The sequence below is a fragment of the Leucopleurus acutus genome (genome assembly GCF_964270905.1).
Source record: "Leucopleurus acutus genome assembly, chromosome: 12".
Lineage (NCBI taxonomy): Eukaryota > Metazoa > Chordata > Mammalia > Artiodactyla > Delphinidae > Leucopleurus > Leucopleurus acutus.
This window is the reverse complement of record NC_139154.1, coordinates 48424050-48440950: the sequence shown is the minus strand read 5'-3', so window position 1 is coordinate 48440950 and position 16901 is coordinate 48424050. Positions and strand designations below refer to the sequence as shown.

The window sequence follows — 16901 nt, the reverse complement described above, 5'->3', positions numbered from 1 at the left end:
GCTGCCATCCTGTCCAGACCAGCCACCCAGGATGCCCTGGCTGCATAGTTGGCCCCCACCAGTAGCATCGACCTAGCCCTTCCCTGTGTGTGTGGGGGGTGTGTGAGGTGGTGTGGGGTGTGTGTGGGGGGGGGCGGGTGTGAGGTGGTGTGTGCGGGGTGTGTGTGTGTGTGTGTGTGTGTGTGCGCGCGCGCGCGCGCACCTGCCCACCTACCTGCCTGCGTGTGATGTGTGTGACTCAGGGAGAGGGGGTCGGGTATGGTAACTCCCTGAGCCGCTGGCAGCCTGGCCTGGCGTCGCGGCTCATCCTCACCCCCTCCTAGGGTGAGGAACGATTTCCTGGTTCCTCCACGGAGGGGTCAGGACCGGCCAGGCGACCCTTAAGACTAAAGCCAGGGTCACGGTTTGACCTGCCCTCCTTGCCGGCCAGGTTTCATCTGATCCCTGATTGGCTCGCCCGATTGCTTCCGTCACAATCACTTCCTGGTCACGCTGTGGACGCTTTCGGGGCTTCTGCTTTCCACGGACTACGCGTCCCGTGTGGCTCTGCGACAGCGGAAGCGGAAGCGAGTACGGAGGTACCAGCTGGTCTCCGTAGGGCGGGGGTAGGGGGCTCCATGAATGGACGCGGCGGCGGCGGCGGCGGCGGCGGGAGCGGCCTGAGCTGGGCGCCGGGGCCAGGGCCGGGGGCTGCCCGGGGCCCGCGCCGCTGCATGGGGGCGGCCCGCGGGCCCTGAGAGGAAGGGCGGGCAGGCCGAATTGGGAGGGGCGGGGCCGGGCGGCCGCAGGCCGGAGGCGCGTCGGGCTGGAGCCGGTCACGATGCCCCGAAGGAAGCAAAGCCACCCGCAGCCCGTGAAATGCGAGGGGGTCAAAGGTCAGGGGTCAGGGGTCAGGGGCTGCGAGGTGGGGAGGAGTGGGGGTGGGGTCAGTGGTGTGGGTTCAGGTCTGGGTGGAGGGGGACCCTTGAGGAATGGGGTGGGCGATCTGGACTCCTAGCTTCCCATCGAGGTACTAACGGAACCCGAGAGGGTCTACGAGTGCGGGAAGTACGGTCTGCGAGGGCTGGCTCCCCGGGTGCGAATGATGGGCACAGTTCCTGAGGGAGGATCTACAAGCCTTTTCCCCTCTTCAGTGGATACTGAAGACTCCCTCGACGAAGGACCCGGGGCCCTGGTATTGGAGAGTGATTTACTACTAGGCCAGGATCTGGAGTTTGAGGAAGAAGAGGAAGAGGAGGAAGGTGACGGCAACAGCAACCAGCTCATGGGCTTCGAGAGAGACTCTGAAGGTGGGTTTGGGGGACTGACTTAAGGAAGTGACCGCTGGAACCTCAGCCTTTAGGAGGCGGGTTAGAGTATAGTGCCAGTGAGCAAAACACCGTTTCCTGCCACTGGGGCTGGTTCAGTTTAGATTTGAGCTAGATTTCTTCGTTTGCCTGATGGTCCATCACTTTGTTGAGGTCAAGTTCTGGGGCCTGGTTCAAAGGTGGTATGAATAGGACGGTAGAGGAATCACATGAAACAACTGGTTAAAAGTAAATGCCCTTTTAATAACTTTATCCCACTCCCTAGCCCATTCCTTAGATGAGTTTATTTTTAAGAGGTTCAGGGAAGCAACCTCATTCAAGCTAGTACTTATATCTAATCTAACTCCCTTTCACCTGCAGCATAAACTCCTCTTGTATGGAGGTATTAGTCTCTGCCCTCAAATATCCTTCCACATTCCTCTTCCCTTTGATCTTAGCATCACCCCAACCTAGTTTGCTGCACTACCTATCCACTAATGCCACTTCTGAAGGATGATTTTGAAAGTCATTGAGGAAATCCATGTAAAAGAGAATCCATCCTTTAGGCTTAGAAGTGGTATTACATGTGTTACTTTGTTTCCTCTTCCCTCCAAAAATTTTTTTTTTTTTTTTTTTTTTTTGCGGTTCGCGGGCCTCTCACTGTTGTGGCCTCTCCCGTTGCGGAGCACAGGCTCCAGACACGCAGGCTCAGCAGCCATGGCTCATGGGCCCAGCCGCTCCGCGGCATGTGGGATCTTCCCGGACTGGGGCACGAACCCGTGTACCCTGCATCGGCAGGCGGACTCTCAACCACTGCGCCACCAGGGAAGCCCTTCCCTCCAAATTTTGCCTCTTGAGATAGTATGGAGGTGGTTATAAAATAAAAACTAAGAGTCCTTACTGATAGAGGCACTAGAAAAACGTATCAGGCCTCTGCCTTGTGTATTTTTACTTATCCCAAGAATCAGTTAATTATTTAATTATTGATTCATTTCAGTATGTGGTCCACTGTGAGCCCTTGATCTTTTTCCATTCATTGGTCCTATGCACAACTCTGTCATCACTAGGTTAGTCCAGACTTGGAGGTAGATGATTTGTGTTGAATTTTTAGGATCATTGATTGAAGAGAAGGGTGGAGCCCAGCAAGTGGGGAGACCGCAAGTGAGAAAGGGAGTTTGGAGTCTGTTCCTAGCCTGTGTTGATGTCTCTTCTCATGTCTGTCTCACCAGGAGACTCTCTGGGGGCCAGGCCTGGGCTTCCCTATGGGCTGAGCGACGACGAGTCTGGGGGCGGCCGGGCACTAAGTGCGGAGAGTGAAGTTGAGGAGCCAGCCAGGGGTCCAGGGGAGGCCAGGGGTGAGAGGCCAGGCCCAGCCTGCCAGCTGTGTGGGGGGCCCACAGGTGAGGGGCCGTGTTGTGGGGCAGGAGGGCCGGGTGGGGGGCCCCCGCTGCCCCCACGGCTACTATACTCATGCCGCCTCTGCGCCTTCGTGTCCCACTACTCGAGCCACCTGAAGCGGCACATGCAGACACACAGCGGGGAGAAGCCGTTCCGCTGTGGCCGCTGCCCCTACGCCTCAGCCCAGCTCGTCAACCTGACGCGACATACTCGCACCCACACTGGCGAGAAGCCCTACCGCTGTCCCCACTGCCCCTTTGCCTGCAGCAGCCTGGGCAACCTGAGGCGGCATCAGCGCACCCATGCGGGGCCCCCCACTCCTCCCTGCCCGACCTGTGGCTTCCGCTGCTGTGCTCCACGTCCTGCCCGGCCTCCCAGTCCCACAGAGCAGGAGGGGGCAGTGCCCCGGCGACCTGAAGGTAAAAAGCCAGGGACCAAAGAACCTGGGACGTGGGTGGGTGGCCTTAGGGGGACTTGGATTCATAGCCCAGGTCTCACTGTCTCCACAGATGCCCTGCTGCTTCCAGATTTGAGCCTCCATGTGCCACCAGGCGGTGCCAGTTTCTTGCCGGACTGTGGGCAGCTGAGGAGTGAAGGGGAAGGCCTATGTGGGACTGGATCAGAACCACTGCCAGAGCTGCTGTTCCCTTGGACCTGCCGGAACTGTGGACAAGAGCTGGAAGAGGGGGAGGGTAGTCGGCTGGGAGCAGCCACGTGTGGGCGCTGCATGCGAGGAGAGACTGGAAGTGGTGCCAGTGGTGGACCCCAGGGCCCCAGTGACAAAGGCTTTGCCTGTAGCCTCTGCCCCTTTGCCACTCACTATCCCAACCACTTGGCTCGGCACATGAAGACGCACAGTGGTGAGAAGCCCTTCCGCTGTGCCCGCTGTCCTTATGCCTCTGCTCATCTGGATAACCTGAAACGGCACCAGCGCGTCCACACAGGAGAGAAGCCCTACAAGTGCCCCCTCTGCCCCTATGCCTGTGGCAACCTGGCCAACCTCAAGCGTCACGGTCGAATCCACTCTGGGGACAAACCTTTTCGGTGTAGTCTTTGCAACTACAGCTGCAACCAGAGCATGAACCTCAAACGCCACATGCTGCGGCACACAGGCGAGAAGCCCTTCCGCTGTGCCACCTGCGCCTATACCACGGGCCACTGGGACAACTACAAACGGCACCAGAAGGTGCACGGCCATGGTGGGGCAGGAGGGCCTGGCCTCTCTGCCTCTGAGGGCTGGGCGCCACCTCACAGTCCCCCCTCTGTTTTGAGCTCTCGGGGCCCAACAGCCCTGGGTGCCACTGGTAGCCGAGCTCTCCACACAGACTCACCCTGAACTAGGTCCTTCTCCCCTAGGGCTCTATGAATTAGCCCTGACCCTCCTGTATGTTTTATACAGATGGACCAGAAGCCACCTTTACCTTCCTCCCCCGCTGGCCAGGGGCTCCACACAGACTAACCTAGGCACTATACGGACCAGTCCAAACCCCATGGGCGGGGGCCCATATGGACCAGGGGGGCCTTGCCTTGACTGATGCGACTTCATAAGCTCAGTGAGACGGGCCCTGTATCCACCTCCACTGCTCCCAGGGGCGGTGGATGAACTGGCTGGGGGACTGTCCAGCCTCGCACCTGTTTATTTAACTTATTTCAGTGCTTTATAATAAAGGAAACACTAACAAAGCCACGTCTATGCTGAGTTGGCAGTGGCAAGCACGGCTTGGCCTCACCCGTAGCACAGCAGTCCATGCTGTGATGGGGGGAGCAGGGGCAGTGAGAGGGAACCAGAGGTAGGCAGCAATCAGGCTGAGTTTAATGACGGGGAGCTGGGCCAGACCATACACAGACCTCTGCCCATCCCCTTGGCTCATGGCCCCGAGAAGCCAGAAGCAGCCTGGGGGGAGTTGTGGTTCCTCCCCAGGCAGGTAGCCATGGTCCCGTGGACTTTGTGCAAAATACTAAATGCTAATTTGGCATTGAAGGCCAGCTCTGAGCGATCCTTTGTATAGCCAGCCCTGGGGAGGGGAAGGGATGGCAGGTTAGGAGGCCCCTGGCCGAGGAGAAAAGGGGACAATACGAAGAAAAATACCCCAGTTTGGGGGATACAGGCACAGGGCAAGTTTCTGAACACTCCTCCAGGGTAGAGGGCAGACATCCGAGCTCTGGAGATCACAGATCCTCATCTCCAATGCCCTCAAAGGCGAAATTGCCGTGGACATCACTGGCACTGGCATCTGTACTGGGAGTGCCAATCCCCCGCAAGCTCACAGCACTCAGCTTGCTCTGTAATAAAGGCAGGGTCGGGGTCAGAGGGCTCAAGCCTCCCTAAGGTCCCCTACAAACACCAACCTCACCAACCCTCGTGGGAAACTCACTGAGAGTTTGACCGTGGACTCCCGGCTGGCATCAGGTGACTCCTGGGGAGGAGGAGGCAGAGGTGTCAGAGACCTCACTGGGGAGGTGATGCAAGGCCTGGCGGCTGGGGGACTGACCAGGGAGTAGTACTTACAAGCAGCGGTGGGGACTTCACTGCTTGCTGGCTGTCTGAGCGTCTCAGGGTGCCCCCCACCCGCCGGCGTAGCATCTGGGGATGGAGACATGAGGTGCTGATAAGGGCTGATCACCCCCTTTGGCATCCCAATCCCTTCCCCTCCCTCTCAGGAGAGGCATCACACCGAGGACAAAAGGCAGGGAGAGCACAGCCACGCAGCTGCTGGGTCTGTGCTTGCTGCTTACCTTCCTGATACTGCCGCCGGATTTCTTCACCATCAGTTCATCCACCATGGACTGCAAGCAGATGCTCATCATGATAGCCTGAGGGCAAGGAGAGAGCTCAGCCTGACTGGGTGGTCATCCTGAGCCCAGCACCCCTAAGACAAGGGCTCCCACTCACATGGAGTCCTGGAAGCCCTAGACTTGGGTATCTAAGAGAGACGGTGCAATGGGCTCCAGAGGAGGCCTGAGGGTGGGCTCACACCTGGGGGCTGGTGATGGTGACCCACTGTAGCCGGTCCTTGCTCATGAGGTATTCAAAAGCCAGTTCCAGGCGCACCTCACCCCGGCCCCGACCTGGGCTGCTTGTGCCTCCACTGGGCAGTGGCACCTGGGAGAGGAAGGGTAAGAATTAGGCTGAGCTCATTCTGATCCATGTGCCTCTCCCTGACCCACTCCAGCCCATTCCCGAAGCTCAAGGCTTGCCGGGCCTCCATCCCAAAGGTCTCCCCCTCCTACCCCAACTCACAGAGGAGGTGACCCGCCAGCACCGCATGCGGGTGACCCGAAAGGAGCCTTCACGGAGTTGCTGGCCAGGCAGGCGGAGCTGGAGGCTGAGCTCACTGTTGCCTGCGCTCACCACCACTGGACAGTCCTTCTCCGGGAAGTCAGCCACACAGGCATCGAAGCGCAAGTAGCCATAGTGCCGCAGCGTCTGGGCCAGCCGCAGGAACTGAAACCCAGTCAGCAGGCGGGACGGGTCAGGAGGGGAAGTGGGACAGCCCAGAGGAAGCAACCCCTTGGAGGGAGACAGGGAGGCAGGGCTCACCTCCTTCTTGGAGACCTTCTCTTGCAGTGATTTGAGCTGCCGGTGCTGCTCCTTGGTGACTAGGATCCACCCACGCTCAATGTCTGATACTGTCTGCGGCGGAGACAAGGGGTGGGGTGTTCGGGGCTCCCAGTCAGAGAACCAAAGAGTGTCCAGTTACCTCTGTCCAGCCTGACCCCTCACCCCACATTTGAGCAAGCTCTTCGCAGTTGAGTCCTTGACCATATCAGCTTACAAAGCAGGGAGAGTAGAGGTTGTGCCAGATGCCCTGAGAGTATTCTAGAAACTTCCCCATGAACTGGCAGTAAAGATACGAAAGGAGTTTTCTTGGCAGAGGGACACCAGAGCCATTTTCAGGGGAAGGGTTCTGAGGCAGCTCCAAGCTCACCTGAGCATAAAGCAGGTTCAGGCCAACCCGGTTCTCCATGACATCGTCATCATAGGCAGAGTCCCAATAACTGTGAGGCCAAGGGGTGGAAAGGGGTAATGGGGCTAAGCTGGGGGAAGGCAAGAGGCAGAATGGAAAAGGGGCAAAACCGGAGCAATCTGGAACTATGGGGCTAATGGTGATACAGTTGGAGGAAGCTTGGGAGGCCTGGTAGAAACACCCAGCACTATCCCCTTGTCCAGATTATTCTGTCTCAATACGTGGCCCCATAATCCAGTCCAGCACCCTCTCCCTCCTCCAAGCCCAGCCCTGACCTCTTCCTTAGCATAATCTTATACTCTTGACTCCGAAGACTGGCAACAGACACATAAGGCAGCTCAAACTCTTGCAACTTCCGTACAACTATGGGTGTAAAAAAAAAAAGAAAAGAAAAAGAAAATGTCATGAAACTCAGGGGAGGGAAATCAAGCGAGAAGCCCTGGGAAAATGCCACATTCTTGGGGGAGACAGGCAAGTTCACTAGTGGAAACAGAGGGAAGCTGTAAAGTCCAGACAAACTCACACGAAAAGGCTCCATCCTCTTTTTCTCGAACTAGAAAGAGACTAAAGTATCCAATCAAGTCATCTGGAAGATCCAGCTTTGCAGCCACAGCCTAGGAGTAAGGAAGGAAATACAGCTCATCATGCTGGATGGTTCCAATCACCCCAAGCCTGGGAACCTGGGGTGCAGGGGGAGGAGGAGCAGTGCAGAACAAGCGCCTCACCTCCAGGACATCCTCAGTCTGATCTGAAGTTAGCACATTGACCAGAACTTTCTGCCCGTTGCTAAGCAGCACTTCCAAGGAGACCTCTTCTGTTGGGACCTGCTGTGTCTCCTGGTTGTGAGCATACACGGGAATGGGAGGCACCTTGTTAACAGCATGCCCAGCGTCCAGCTCTGACCCTTCCTAACTATGTTGTATTGTAGGTCCCTCTGGTGACTTTATTCTCAGCTGTTTAATTATAGACTGGGTTTCCTTGATTTCACTGGTACAGCAGAAGCCCCATTCCATACAGAAAGGTGCCAGGATGGCTCCTCTGTACCCACCTCATTAAAATGATGTGGCCCTGCAAGAAGGTGCTTCCCTTAAAACTTGGTCCCATCCAAAGCCTTACCTGTTGTGCCCGACGCAAGAAACTATTGAAGGTCTCACTGCTCCCAAGCAATGGGTCTTGCCGAACTGTGGGGACAAGAGAATGATGTTCTAATAACTTATGATTCCCTCTTGGATCCCCCCAGTTCTCTTTTTGGCAGCCCCCCCAGGTCCCCTTTCCTGGGCTGATGGTGGCTTGTCACATCTCCCAACTGGCCTCACCTCACTCGCTGTTTGCATAAATTCTTCACCTGCCCCACCCTTGGCTACCATCTAGTTGAGTCCAGTCTATAGAACCAGGGAAAAATAATGTTCATCTAAAGCACATCAGATACAAGTTAAGTTCTCCCCACCGATCGAAACTGCTTTAAGGCTAGTTAGTGCTATATTAGTATTTCTCATAGATGTCAGTGCCCAAATTGCTTTGCTGGTACCTAGATACCACAGCATCCTTGCATGCTATTTACTTTTGCTAATTAAATAACAGATAAAACAGTAGGCTTCCCAGATCTACAGATTCCTTCAGGACCTTCTACAAAATCAGCTGTTTTGAGTCTCTCTCCATAGTCCTCAACAGAGTCAGCCTAAAGTTCCCTCCAACCACTCACCAGCTTGCATGTACTTCTCTAACTGCTCTCTCCTCTGTTCTACCTCAGCGGGTGTCAGAGAGAAAAGCTTCTTTGGGGGAAATGCAGGAAGCACATTGGCCCCGTATTCCTTCCGAAGCTATTTGGAGAAAGAGATACAACTCTTCACATAAACATAGCAAATGAGAAGAGGCAATCCACATTCATAATGTTCTCTTGGGCTCCCCTTCCCTTTCCTTAGTCCCTGCTCCCCTATCTACCCTGGTCATCCAGGAAATCATTCCTTTGGCAGGGGCAGCATCCCAAGGGAGCCGTTCCTCTGTCCTAGATATATGTTCTTTCCAATCTTACAGTGTACAAGTCTGTTCCTCCAGTGTGGGAAGGGTTTGTATAGGGCCAGGGCCTAGGGAGACCCTTGCTTATCTAGCAAAGCTGTGTTCATTGAACCCTCATAGGAAGCAAAAGGCTTTGTAAGGAAAGTTTATGTGCACAGTTAAGTAATAGCTAAATATATTCACGAAGTATTTTAGGACTTAAAGGAACTTTGCAGATCAATGACTCTATTTTTCAGTTGCAGAAGCTGAGGCCCAAAGAAATCAGGTAACTTGCTCAGGGTTGCACAACTAGTTATCAGTAAAACCAGGACTCTGTACCGAGTTAAATACAGAGCTCAGAATCTGGTGAGGAGAACAGAGAAACATTACATCACAGACACGTAAGGATAGCTGGAACAGCTACACCCGCTCAGGTGAGTCAAGGAACACAGACAGAAACTGGTGAATGGTTTGTATCAATATGAGCAGGAAAAAAGAATTTCAAGTTGCAGCTCAGATGACAGGAGGAAAGTGCTTTGGCAGCTTAGGGGGGAGGGTTGTCGTTTTCTCCATGCACAGGCACAGGCAGTGTACAGGCTGTGTAAGATGGGGACAGAGAAGAAAGGAGGGAGTATGTGAGTATAGGGAGGAGCAGTTAGGGGCAGACATTAAGCTTCCTGGGAGTTCCCCGGAAATGTCAGACGATGAGATAAAGCACCAAATCCTTCCCTGTGGCAGTGATTAAAGGGGAACTACAGCCTACGAGAAAGCGACGGGGAGGGAAATGGAGACACTGATGCTCAGGTGTAGAAAAGGGCTTGAAGCTGCCTCAAGGCAGGGGTGCTAGTCCCACCTGCTCGTGCAGCCCCAGGAGTTGGCTGTAGCGCACCCGACAGTGCAGGACTCCATTCACGTGAATGTTATAGGCCTGAGGACACAAAAGCAGGCAAGCAGTTTAGGGTCGCGGTCTTGTTTAGGGTCGCTCGCCTCGCTCGCCATTTTGGCGGGGCTTGAGAACCCTGGCCGGAAGTTGCCTGCCACAGCTCCGCCTGAGCAACGCGCCGAGATCGTCCAAAGGTGGCCAGCCGATTTTCCCCAGAGCCAGGTCCCAAAGCAGAAGGACCAGTCGGGGGACACCCGGGCGCTCAGGCTGCAGTCTTCCTCCCCAAGAGGCCAGGGACGCCCACCAGAATAGCCGCGGCCCAGCCGGGGGAGGCGATGCGGCCGAACAAAGGACCTACAGGAGCTGGGGCGACCTTTGGATGAATCTGAGACGTAATATAAGCTCCCATCGAGGCCGTCGGGACTCGGCGGCCTGTCACCAGGCCCGAAAGGTGGCGGCCAGACTTCGGAGGCCGCTCGGAGAGGGCTCCGGCCCGTTATCCCCGCCCCTACCCGGCCGGGCTCCGGCCGCTCCTCACCACGTAGGCGGAGCCGCCGCTGTCCCCGCTGCGGGACTCGGTTTCAGGAATGGAAAAGTGCATGTTCCCTGCGGCAGGGCCCGGCAGGGTCCGGACTCTGAGGGCCACAGCGGCTTTGCACGCTCGCCTCCGCTCCTCAGCACGTCCCCGCAGCCTCGCTCGCCATTTTGGGGGGGGGACTTGCGATCAGAGGTGGGAAGGGCTGGGGAAGTCCGCTCTGGGGCGCAGCGCCCGCGGCATCCTGGGAACTGTAGTCTAAAGGGCAAGAGCCGACAGCCGGGATTGGGAGCCCAAAGCTGAAAAGGCCCTTATCGCGACCCGTAGCCAGGGGCAGAGCCCCAGAGCACTTCGGGGCTTGTAGTCCGGTTGGGGCTGCGCGCCGAGGCTGTCGGCCCAGGGAGCGCTTGTAGTCCCTGTGACCCAGGCGGGCGGAGCCCAGGACGGACGATGATGGCTGCCGTGGCCGTGGCTGTTCGCGAGGGTGAGTGAAGGGCCGAGCACACAAACAGGTACGCGAGCGGACGGGCCTCGGACGGCTACTGATGGGCCCTGAGTACCTCTGGGCCTTGTCGTTCGGTTCCCGCGCCACGCCGGACTCTGGTCCGCACTGCTTCGGGCGCACTCCGTGCCGCGGACCGGCTTGTTCCTCCGGGAGGTGTGCGTGCTTCTTCCTTCCCCCGCCCCCCTTCCCTTTGATCCTGCCGCGCACTGCGTCCCCCACGCCGATCCCCGGCTCACCTCCCGCCTGGTGGCGGACCCGTGGTCATGCAGACCCAGCAGCTAGCAGCGCCGAATACGTGTCCCCGCAAACCCTCCCGGAGCCTCTCTGGTTCACTTTGTGCCCTGTTTTCTGATGCAGACTCGGGATCTGGGATGAAGGCGGAGCTTGTTCCTCGGCCTGGGGTAAGTGCGGGTGCCCTCCCTAGCCGCCTGTCAGGCGGTACGCAGGAGGCCGTGTCAACTTCGTTCCGACCCAATCTTCATCCCCGTTTCACTTTATTTCTTGGTAAAGCCAAGAGATTTTACAGAGCTTTTTCAGCCCTAATGGTAATGTGACTGTGATCTGCAGGAGAAACTTCGATCCCTGTGGGCTCTAAGCTCGTAACAGGTAGCTTCTGAGACTTAGGAAGGATTAGGGATCCTGTGGGAGACTAGTAAGTATCCAGTAGTGTTTATTCATTTTTGGAATTGTTGGGGAAGGTTAGTGTTCTATGTCTGTGTCTTAGGCAGGGGGGAGGGAGATGACCCAAGAAGAAAAGCTGCAGCTTCGGAAGGAAAAGAAACAGCAGAAGAAGAAACGGAAGGAGGAAAAGGGGGCAGAACCAGAAACTGGCTCTGCTGTATCTGCAGCCCAATGTCAAGGTGCGGGGGCTTTTTTAAAGGGCCGGGGTGTGGAGCTGGTAAAGGGATGTGGTGGGAGAGAAGAGGGGGAGACAGGACAAAGTTGGTTTGAACAAGTAAAAAGGAAAAAAGTTTAGATAAACAGGAAAAGAATCTTTGGTTGGGGCATAGCTATTACCTGCCTAGGGCTTGGGCACCTCTTCCTTCTACCTTCAGCAGGCCCGGCCAAAGACCCGCCTGGACTGGACAGTCAGTTGGGCAGTGCCAAGGAGAAAGTTCCAGCAGGTCGGAGTAAGGCTGAACTTCGAGCTGAAAGGCGGGCCAAGCAGGAGGCTGAGCGGGCCCTGAAGCAGGCAAGAAAAGGGGACCAAGGAGGCCCACCTCCTCAGGCCTGCCCCAGCACAGCTGGAGAAACCCCCTCAGGTATCTTCACTTCAAGACCTCTGTTGATTCAAATGCCTGTGTTAGCTCAGGCTTCCCCACAGTAAAACAGCTCCCAATTTTCACCTTGGTTCCCAGAGTTCACAATTCTCTCCTTAACCTCATCCTACCCCTGTTTCTTTTTCTACTCTTTTCTCCTTTTTTTTTTTTCATCTCTCTCTTAAATCTTTCTTGATGTCCCTTATGCCCTGAAAGCAGATTTCTCATTATCACCTACAGTGTCTTGAAAACACGATTGTTATCTTCTAGGAGTGAAGCGTCTACCTGAGCATAGTCAGGTTGATGACCCCACGCTTCTGAGGAGGCTTGTTAAAAAACCAGAACGACAGCAGGTAGGAAGTGGGTTTGGTGTGTGGCCAGAAAGAGCCTAGGGAGATGGAATAGAGGGAGGAAAGGTGCTCGGGGCAAAGTGAGACCCTGGAAAAGGATGGGTATTTGGCTCACCATCTTCTTCCTTCCCAGCATTATCCCACAGTTTTAAACTCTGGGCCCTTGGTCCTGTTCCCCTGTTTTGTCAAGGTTCCTACACGAAAGGATTATGGATCCAAAGTCAGTCTCTTCTCCCACCTACCCCAGTACAGCAGACAAAACTCTCTAACCCAGTTTATGAGGTAGGAGCTTATGAAATTGTCATAACTTTTAAGCATGAGGAGTTTTAGTAATTCTGTTTTGAAAGTGACTGGAAACTTGAGGTTGGATCTGTGGAAAGAAGCATGAACACAAGGCATGCCTCTTCAAATGGGGGTGTCTGTGCGAGTGAAGGAGGTTCCTTTTCATCAGGGGAAGGTGGGCGGTAGGTGTTCAAGTTCCCTTGCAAAGTGTGTGACACCGCCATCCCATCAGCATCCCATCCTCTGTGATCCACCCAGCCATGGTGCGACTCGGCCTGCAGTACTCCCAGGGCCTGGTCAGTGGCTCCAATGCCCGGTGCATTGCCTTGCTTCGTGCCTTGCAGCAGGTATGTCCCATCTTGTTACCTCTTATGATCCAGCCTCACCTTCCCCAACACTACCCCGGCTTCTCTCACCCAGAGTAATCTCTGGGGGGAAGAGGGAATGACTCCACCCTCAGAAGACTTTCCTCAGAGAAGCTTACCCTGTCCCCCTTTAGAGACTTTTGTTAGGGCGCAGTTTGCTGATCAACTTGTGTACCCTACAGGTGATTCAGGATTACACCACACCTCCCAGTGAAGAACTGTCAAGGGACCTAGTGAATAAACTAAAGCCCTACTTCAGGTAAGGATGACCACTGCACATCCACTCCCACCCCACCTTGCTCAGTCCTTTTCTTAGACCCTTTTTGTTTTTCTTTTTTTCAAAGCATAAAGGGTTTTTTTTTTTTAGTATGTGTAACACAAAGTTATTTAAGTCAATAAATTTTCAAGGAATTTCACACGTTCTGATTCTTTCCACTGCCAATCACCTTAGTTCCTCCAAACTCATAATCTTCAAGATAAAAAACCCTTTCAAAAAGAAGTTGTCATGTGAGTCAGCCTACAGTTCTTTTAGTTAGGCTTCTTTGATCTCCAGTGAAATGTGGACACACTTCAAAATTCCCCACCTGTAATCTTTGCGATCCAATTTCCTCAAGCGATTTACTTTAGGACCATGTTTAGGGTCAGGAGATGGATCTGCCTGGTTCTGAATTTGACACCCTAGAAAATTAGTATTAGTTACTATTGAGGACTGTCAAACTGAACAGTATGAGAAACTATAGGAATACTGTATCAGTAGAAATACCAGGTCTAACATGCACAAAGCCAAGAAAACTAACGATGCCAAATACTGAATTTATATTGCACTTGGAGCCTTTTTCTTGCTCTTCTACCTCTATTTTCATTTTTCTGTCTTCTCTTTAAAAAAAATGTTTTTAAATGTGAAAGCTTTGTGAGCTGTGAAGAGTTGCACAGATGCAAGGTGTTGTTTTTGTAGCTTCCTGACTCAGTGCCGTCCCCTGTCAGCGAGCATGTACAACGCCATCAAGTTCCTTAACAAGGAGATCACGGGTGTGAGCAGCTCCACGCGGGAAGAGGAGGTGATGAGTATGAGGAATGAGCGAGGCATGCACCTGGGGGATAGAGCTGGAAACATGTTCGGGGCTCCCAGAAGGGGCAACTCTCTGGTCTGCCTGGTCAAGGGTTAAGGAGGTGGTGGGTCTGTCTGACCTGGGCCCCCTTTAGGCCTGTCATTATATGCATATTCAAGCATCCAGCATGATAATCAAAGGGTTGTGTCCGTTTCTTGTTCCATAAGTATCTTGCTCCATTTAGGCCAAGTCAGAACTTCAAGCAGCCATCGATCTATATGTGCAAGAGAAGATTGTGCTTGCAGCTCAGGCAATCTCACGCTCTGCTTATGAGAAGATCAGTAATGGAGATGTAATCCTGGTATATGGATGGTATGGGCCAGACCCTGTGACTGAGAAAATTGGGGAGTGAAATGATTTGAAGAAGGAACTGCCCCTTTGCCCTTTAGGAATGAGCTGACCATCAGTCAGTGACATCTATAACTGAATCCTCCTCTCCATTCACTCTAGCTCATCTCTGGTATCACGAATTCTTCAGGAGGCTTGGGCTAAGGGCCGGCGGTTTCGGGTGGTAGTGGTGGACAGCCGGCCACGGCTGGAGGGAAAGCACACACTACGTTTTCTGGTCCGTGCTGGGGTCCCTGCCTCCTACCTGCTGATTCCTGCAGCTTCCTATGTGCTCCCAGAGGTGAGGGCAGAGGAAAAGAACTCCAAAGTTGGAGTAAAAGGGTATAGTAGTATAGACATAGTCTTGCCTTCTCAACGTTGCAATTGTCTAGAAATACTAGAATTATACAGCTGTGTTTATATTTAGTAGGAGAAGCATCTACAGCACGTTATACAGTATGTCTACCTATTGCAAGAACCTTATACAAAACTAGTAGTCGCTGAGAGGGAACAGGACTAAAGAGTTTAGTTTTCCTGTGGGTGGTGCGGTGAGTCAATGGTCAGGTGTTTTCCAAGAGCCTTTATTAAGGTTTGTTACCCATTGCCTTAATATAGCTGTCCTGGGTAAGAATTGGGAACCTTATTCTGCATTGGTCACACATGACATTTTTTTTCCTCCTCTCTACTCTCCAAAATAGGTTTCTAAGCTGCTGTTGGGAGCTCATGCACTCCTGGCCAACGGGTCTGTGATGTCACGGGTAGGGACAGCACAGCTGGCCCTGGTGGCACGGGCCCATAATGTGCCAGTGCTGGTCTGCTGTGAAACATACAAGTTTTGTGAGCGTGTGCAGACTGATGCCTTTGTCTCTAATGAGCTAGGTAAGGAGGCCCAGGAGGGCAGGAGAGAAGGTTCCAGGGACCTGAGAAGATTTGGGAGGGAGAGGGGAGGTTGAAGTACAACTTATTTTCTATTTTTATTTTTTTATAAATTTATTTTATTTATTTATTTTTGGCTGTGTTGGGTCTTAGTTGCTGTGCGCGAGCTTTCTCTATTTGCGGCGAGTGGGGGGTCACTCTTCATTGCAGTGCGCGGGCTTCTCACTGCGGACACGGGCTCTAGGTGTCCAGACTTCAGTAGTTGTGGCTCACGGGCTCTAGAGCGCAGGCGCAGTAGTTGTGGCGCACGGGCTTAGTTGCTCCGCAGCATGTGGGATCTTCCTGGACCAGGGCTCAAACCTATGTCCCCTGCATTGGCAGGTGGATTCTTAACCACTGTGCCACAAGGGAAGCCCACAGCTTTTTTTTTTTTTTTTTTGCGGTGCGCGGGCCTCTCACCGTTGTGGCCTCTCCCGTTGCGGAGCACAGGCTCCGGACGCGCAGGCTCAGCGGCCCTGGCTCACGGGCCCAGCCACTCCGCGGCATGTGGGATCTTCCCAGACGGGGCACGAACCCGTGTCCCCTGCATCGGCAGGCGGACTCTCAACCACTGTGCCACCAGGGAAGCCCCACAGCTTATTTTTTAAAAGTACATAAAAGGGTACACCTCCCATTGCAGATGACCCTGACGATCTGCTGTGTGAGCGAGGAGAACGTGTGGCCCTGGCTGACTGGCAGAACCACTCGTCCCTACGGTTGTTGAATCTGGTCTATGATGTGACCCCCCCAGAACTGGTGGATCTGGTGATCACGGAGCTGGGCATGATCCCTTGCAGTTCTGTACCTGTTGTGCTGCGAGTCAAGAGTAGTGACCAGTGAGTGGGTGAACACAGGGTCAATAAATGACATACTCCCTACACTTAGCAACTCTGCTGCCTTTTATCTCTTTTAGCATTGCCACCGCTTAGGTTAGGAGTCCAGACTGTCCAGCCCCTCTTAGCACCTGCTACCAATCTCCATGCCAGTGCTTTGGGGCCAAAGTGAAGGTCAGTATGGAGACCATAACCTATCCAAGTCATCAACCATTTATTGAGTATCTATGTGCCAGACACTGAGCTAGATATGAGAAAGAGTATAATAAGGACAAATAAGAGTCCTATCCTTAGTATTTTAGTATTATTATTACATTAATATTTAAGTTAAACCAATATATTGATATTTACATTAAATAGTTACACATTAATATATTAATATTTTGTATCCTTAGTATTGAGTATTTACTGTGTGTCATAAACTGTTGTAGTCCTGTTTTATCCATTTAGGAAGATTAATACCACTCTATGAAGTGCGATTTTATAGATGAGATAACTGGGGCACAGAGAGGTTAAGTTACTTGCCCAAGGTAACACTAACTAAACCGGCATGTGATCTCCGGCATTCTGGATCTAGAGACTGTGCCCGTAATTTTTACGCTATCTGCCATTAAGGAGTAGTCATCATGATGGAGGAAGACAGATGACATCTACACTATGAGATACATTCTACTAGTAGTATGAACAGAGTTCATTGGAAGTAACCCAGGATGTTGCCAGATCTAGTGAGGTTGGAGAAGACTTCACAGGTAAAATCTGACCTAGTCCTTGAAGGATAAGAAGTTTCCCAGTTGGAAAAGAATGAGAACGCAGGTGAACAGAGGAAATAACTTAGACTACAGAACAGGCCTTAAAATGACTGGCCAATTCCGAAGTGTCAAGTAGTGTGGT

At 53.4% G+C, this 16901-nt stretch overlaps 3 protein-coding genes across 8 annotated transcripts; 2 read left to right on the top strand and 1 right to left on the bottom strand.

Annotated features, from left to right (window-relative positions):
- Window positions 1-804: 804 nt before the first annotated feature.
- ZNF513 (zinc finger protein 513) lies at window positions 805-4358 on the top strand. The gene is made up of 4 exons (XM_082852289.1): window positions 805-875; window positions 1134-1289; window positions 2516-3103; window positions 3194-4358. Exons 1-4 carry the CDS (start codon window positions 821-823, stop codon window positions 4018-4020), a joined length of 1626 nt encoding a protein of 541 aa, XP_082708415.1. The 5' UTR covers window positions 805-820; the 3' UTR covers window positions 4021-4358.
- Window positions 4359-4474: 116 nt separating this feature from the next.
- On the bottom strand, window positions 4475-10240 carry SNX17 (sorting nexin 17; the record flags this gene model as incomplete). 2 transcript variants are annotated; one of them, XM_082852291.1, is made up of 15 exons in its annotated part: window positions 4475-4967; window positions 5060-5101; window positions 5194-5268; window positions 5421-5498; window positions 5662-5787; window positions 5926-6129; window positions 6226-6318; window positions 6614-6683; window positions 6928-7015; window positions 7176-7266; window positions 7378-7488; window positions 7769-7833; window positions 8355-8472; window positions 9501-9575; window positions 9835-9939. In XM_082852291.1, the coding sequence occupies 15 exons, from the start codon at window positions 9937-9939 to the stop codon at window positions 4854-4856; spliced, it is 1455 nt and encodes a 484-aa protein (XP_082708417.1). In that variant the 3' UTR covers window positions 4475-4853. The 2 variants fall into 2 exon arrangements, with proteins under 2 accessions (XP_082708417.1, XP_082708416.1); XM_082852290.1 differs by lacking the exon at window positions 9835-9939 and adding an exon at window positions 10069-10240 and having other exon boundaries at window positions 4477-4967.
- A 210-nt stretch (window positions 10241-10450) lies between these two features.
- On the top strand, window positions 10451-16157 carry EIF2B4 (eukaryotic translation initiation factor 2B subunit delta). Of its 5 annotated transcripts, none has more exons than XM_082851409.1 (13): window positions 10451-10549; window positions 10928-10971; window positions 11295-11430; window positions 11629-11832; window positions 12100-12182; window positions 12370-12461; window positions 12694-12808; window positions 13009-13085; window positions 13782-13884; window positions 14120-14247; window positions 14386-14563; window positions 14961-15141; window positions 15818-16157. In XM_082851409.1, exons 1-13 carry the CDS (start codon window positions 10516-10518, stop codon window positions 16015-16017), a joined length of 1575 nt encoding a protein of 524 aa, XP_082707535.1. In that variant the 5' UTR covers window positions 10451-10515; the 3' UTR covers window positions 16018-16157. The 5 variants fall into 5 exon arrangements, with proteins under 5 accessions (XP_082707535.1, XP_082707534.1, XP_082707533.1 ...); XM_082851408.1 differs by having other exon boundaries at window positions 11626-11832; XM_082851407.1 differs by lacking the exon at window positions 10451-10549 and having other exon boundaries at window positions 10813-10971.
- Window positions 16158-16901: the final 744 nt, after the last annotated feature.

What these genes read in the sequence shown, in the direction of transcription:
- EIF2B4 (XM_082851406.1), top strand. Translation starts at nt 10,834, where the DNA reads ATGCAGACCCAGCAGCTAGCAGCGCCGAATACGTGTCCCCGCAAACCC. An exon ending in AGCTGGAGAAACCCCCTCAG is followed by an intron (nt 11,833 to 12,099) that starts GTATCTTCACTT and finishes GTTATCTTCTAG; the next exon opens with GAGTGAAGCGTCTACCTGAG. An exon ending in TGCTTCGTGCCTTGCAGCAG is followed by an intron (nt 12,809 to 13,008) that starts GTATGTCCCATC and finishes TGTACCCTACAG; the next exon opens with GTGATTCAGGATTACACCAC.
- ZNF513 (XM_082852289.1), top strand. Translation starts at nt 821, where the DNA reads ATGCCCCGAAGGAAGCAAAGCCACCCGCAGCCCGTGAAATGCGAGGGG. An exon ending in GAAATGCGAGGGGGTCAAAG is followed by an intron (nt 876 to 1,133) that starts GTCAGGGGTCAG and finishes TCCCCTCTTCAG; the next exon opens with TGGATACTGAAGACTCCCTC. An exon ending in CTTCGAGAGAGACTCTGAAG is followed by an intron (nt 1,290 to 2,515) that starts GTGGGTTTGGGG and finishes CTGTCTCACCAG; the next exon opens with GAGACTCTCTGGGGGCCAGG.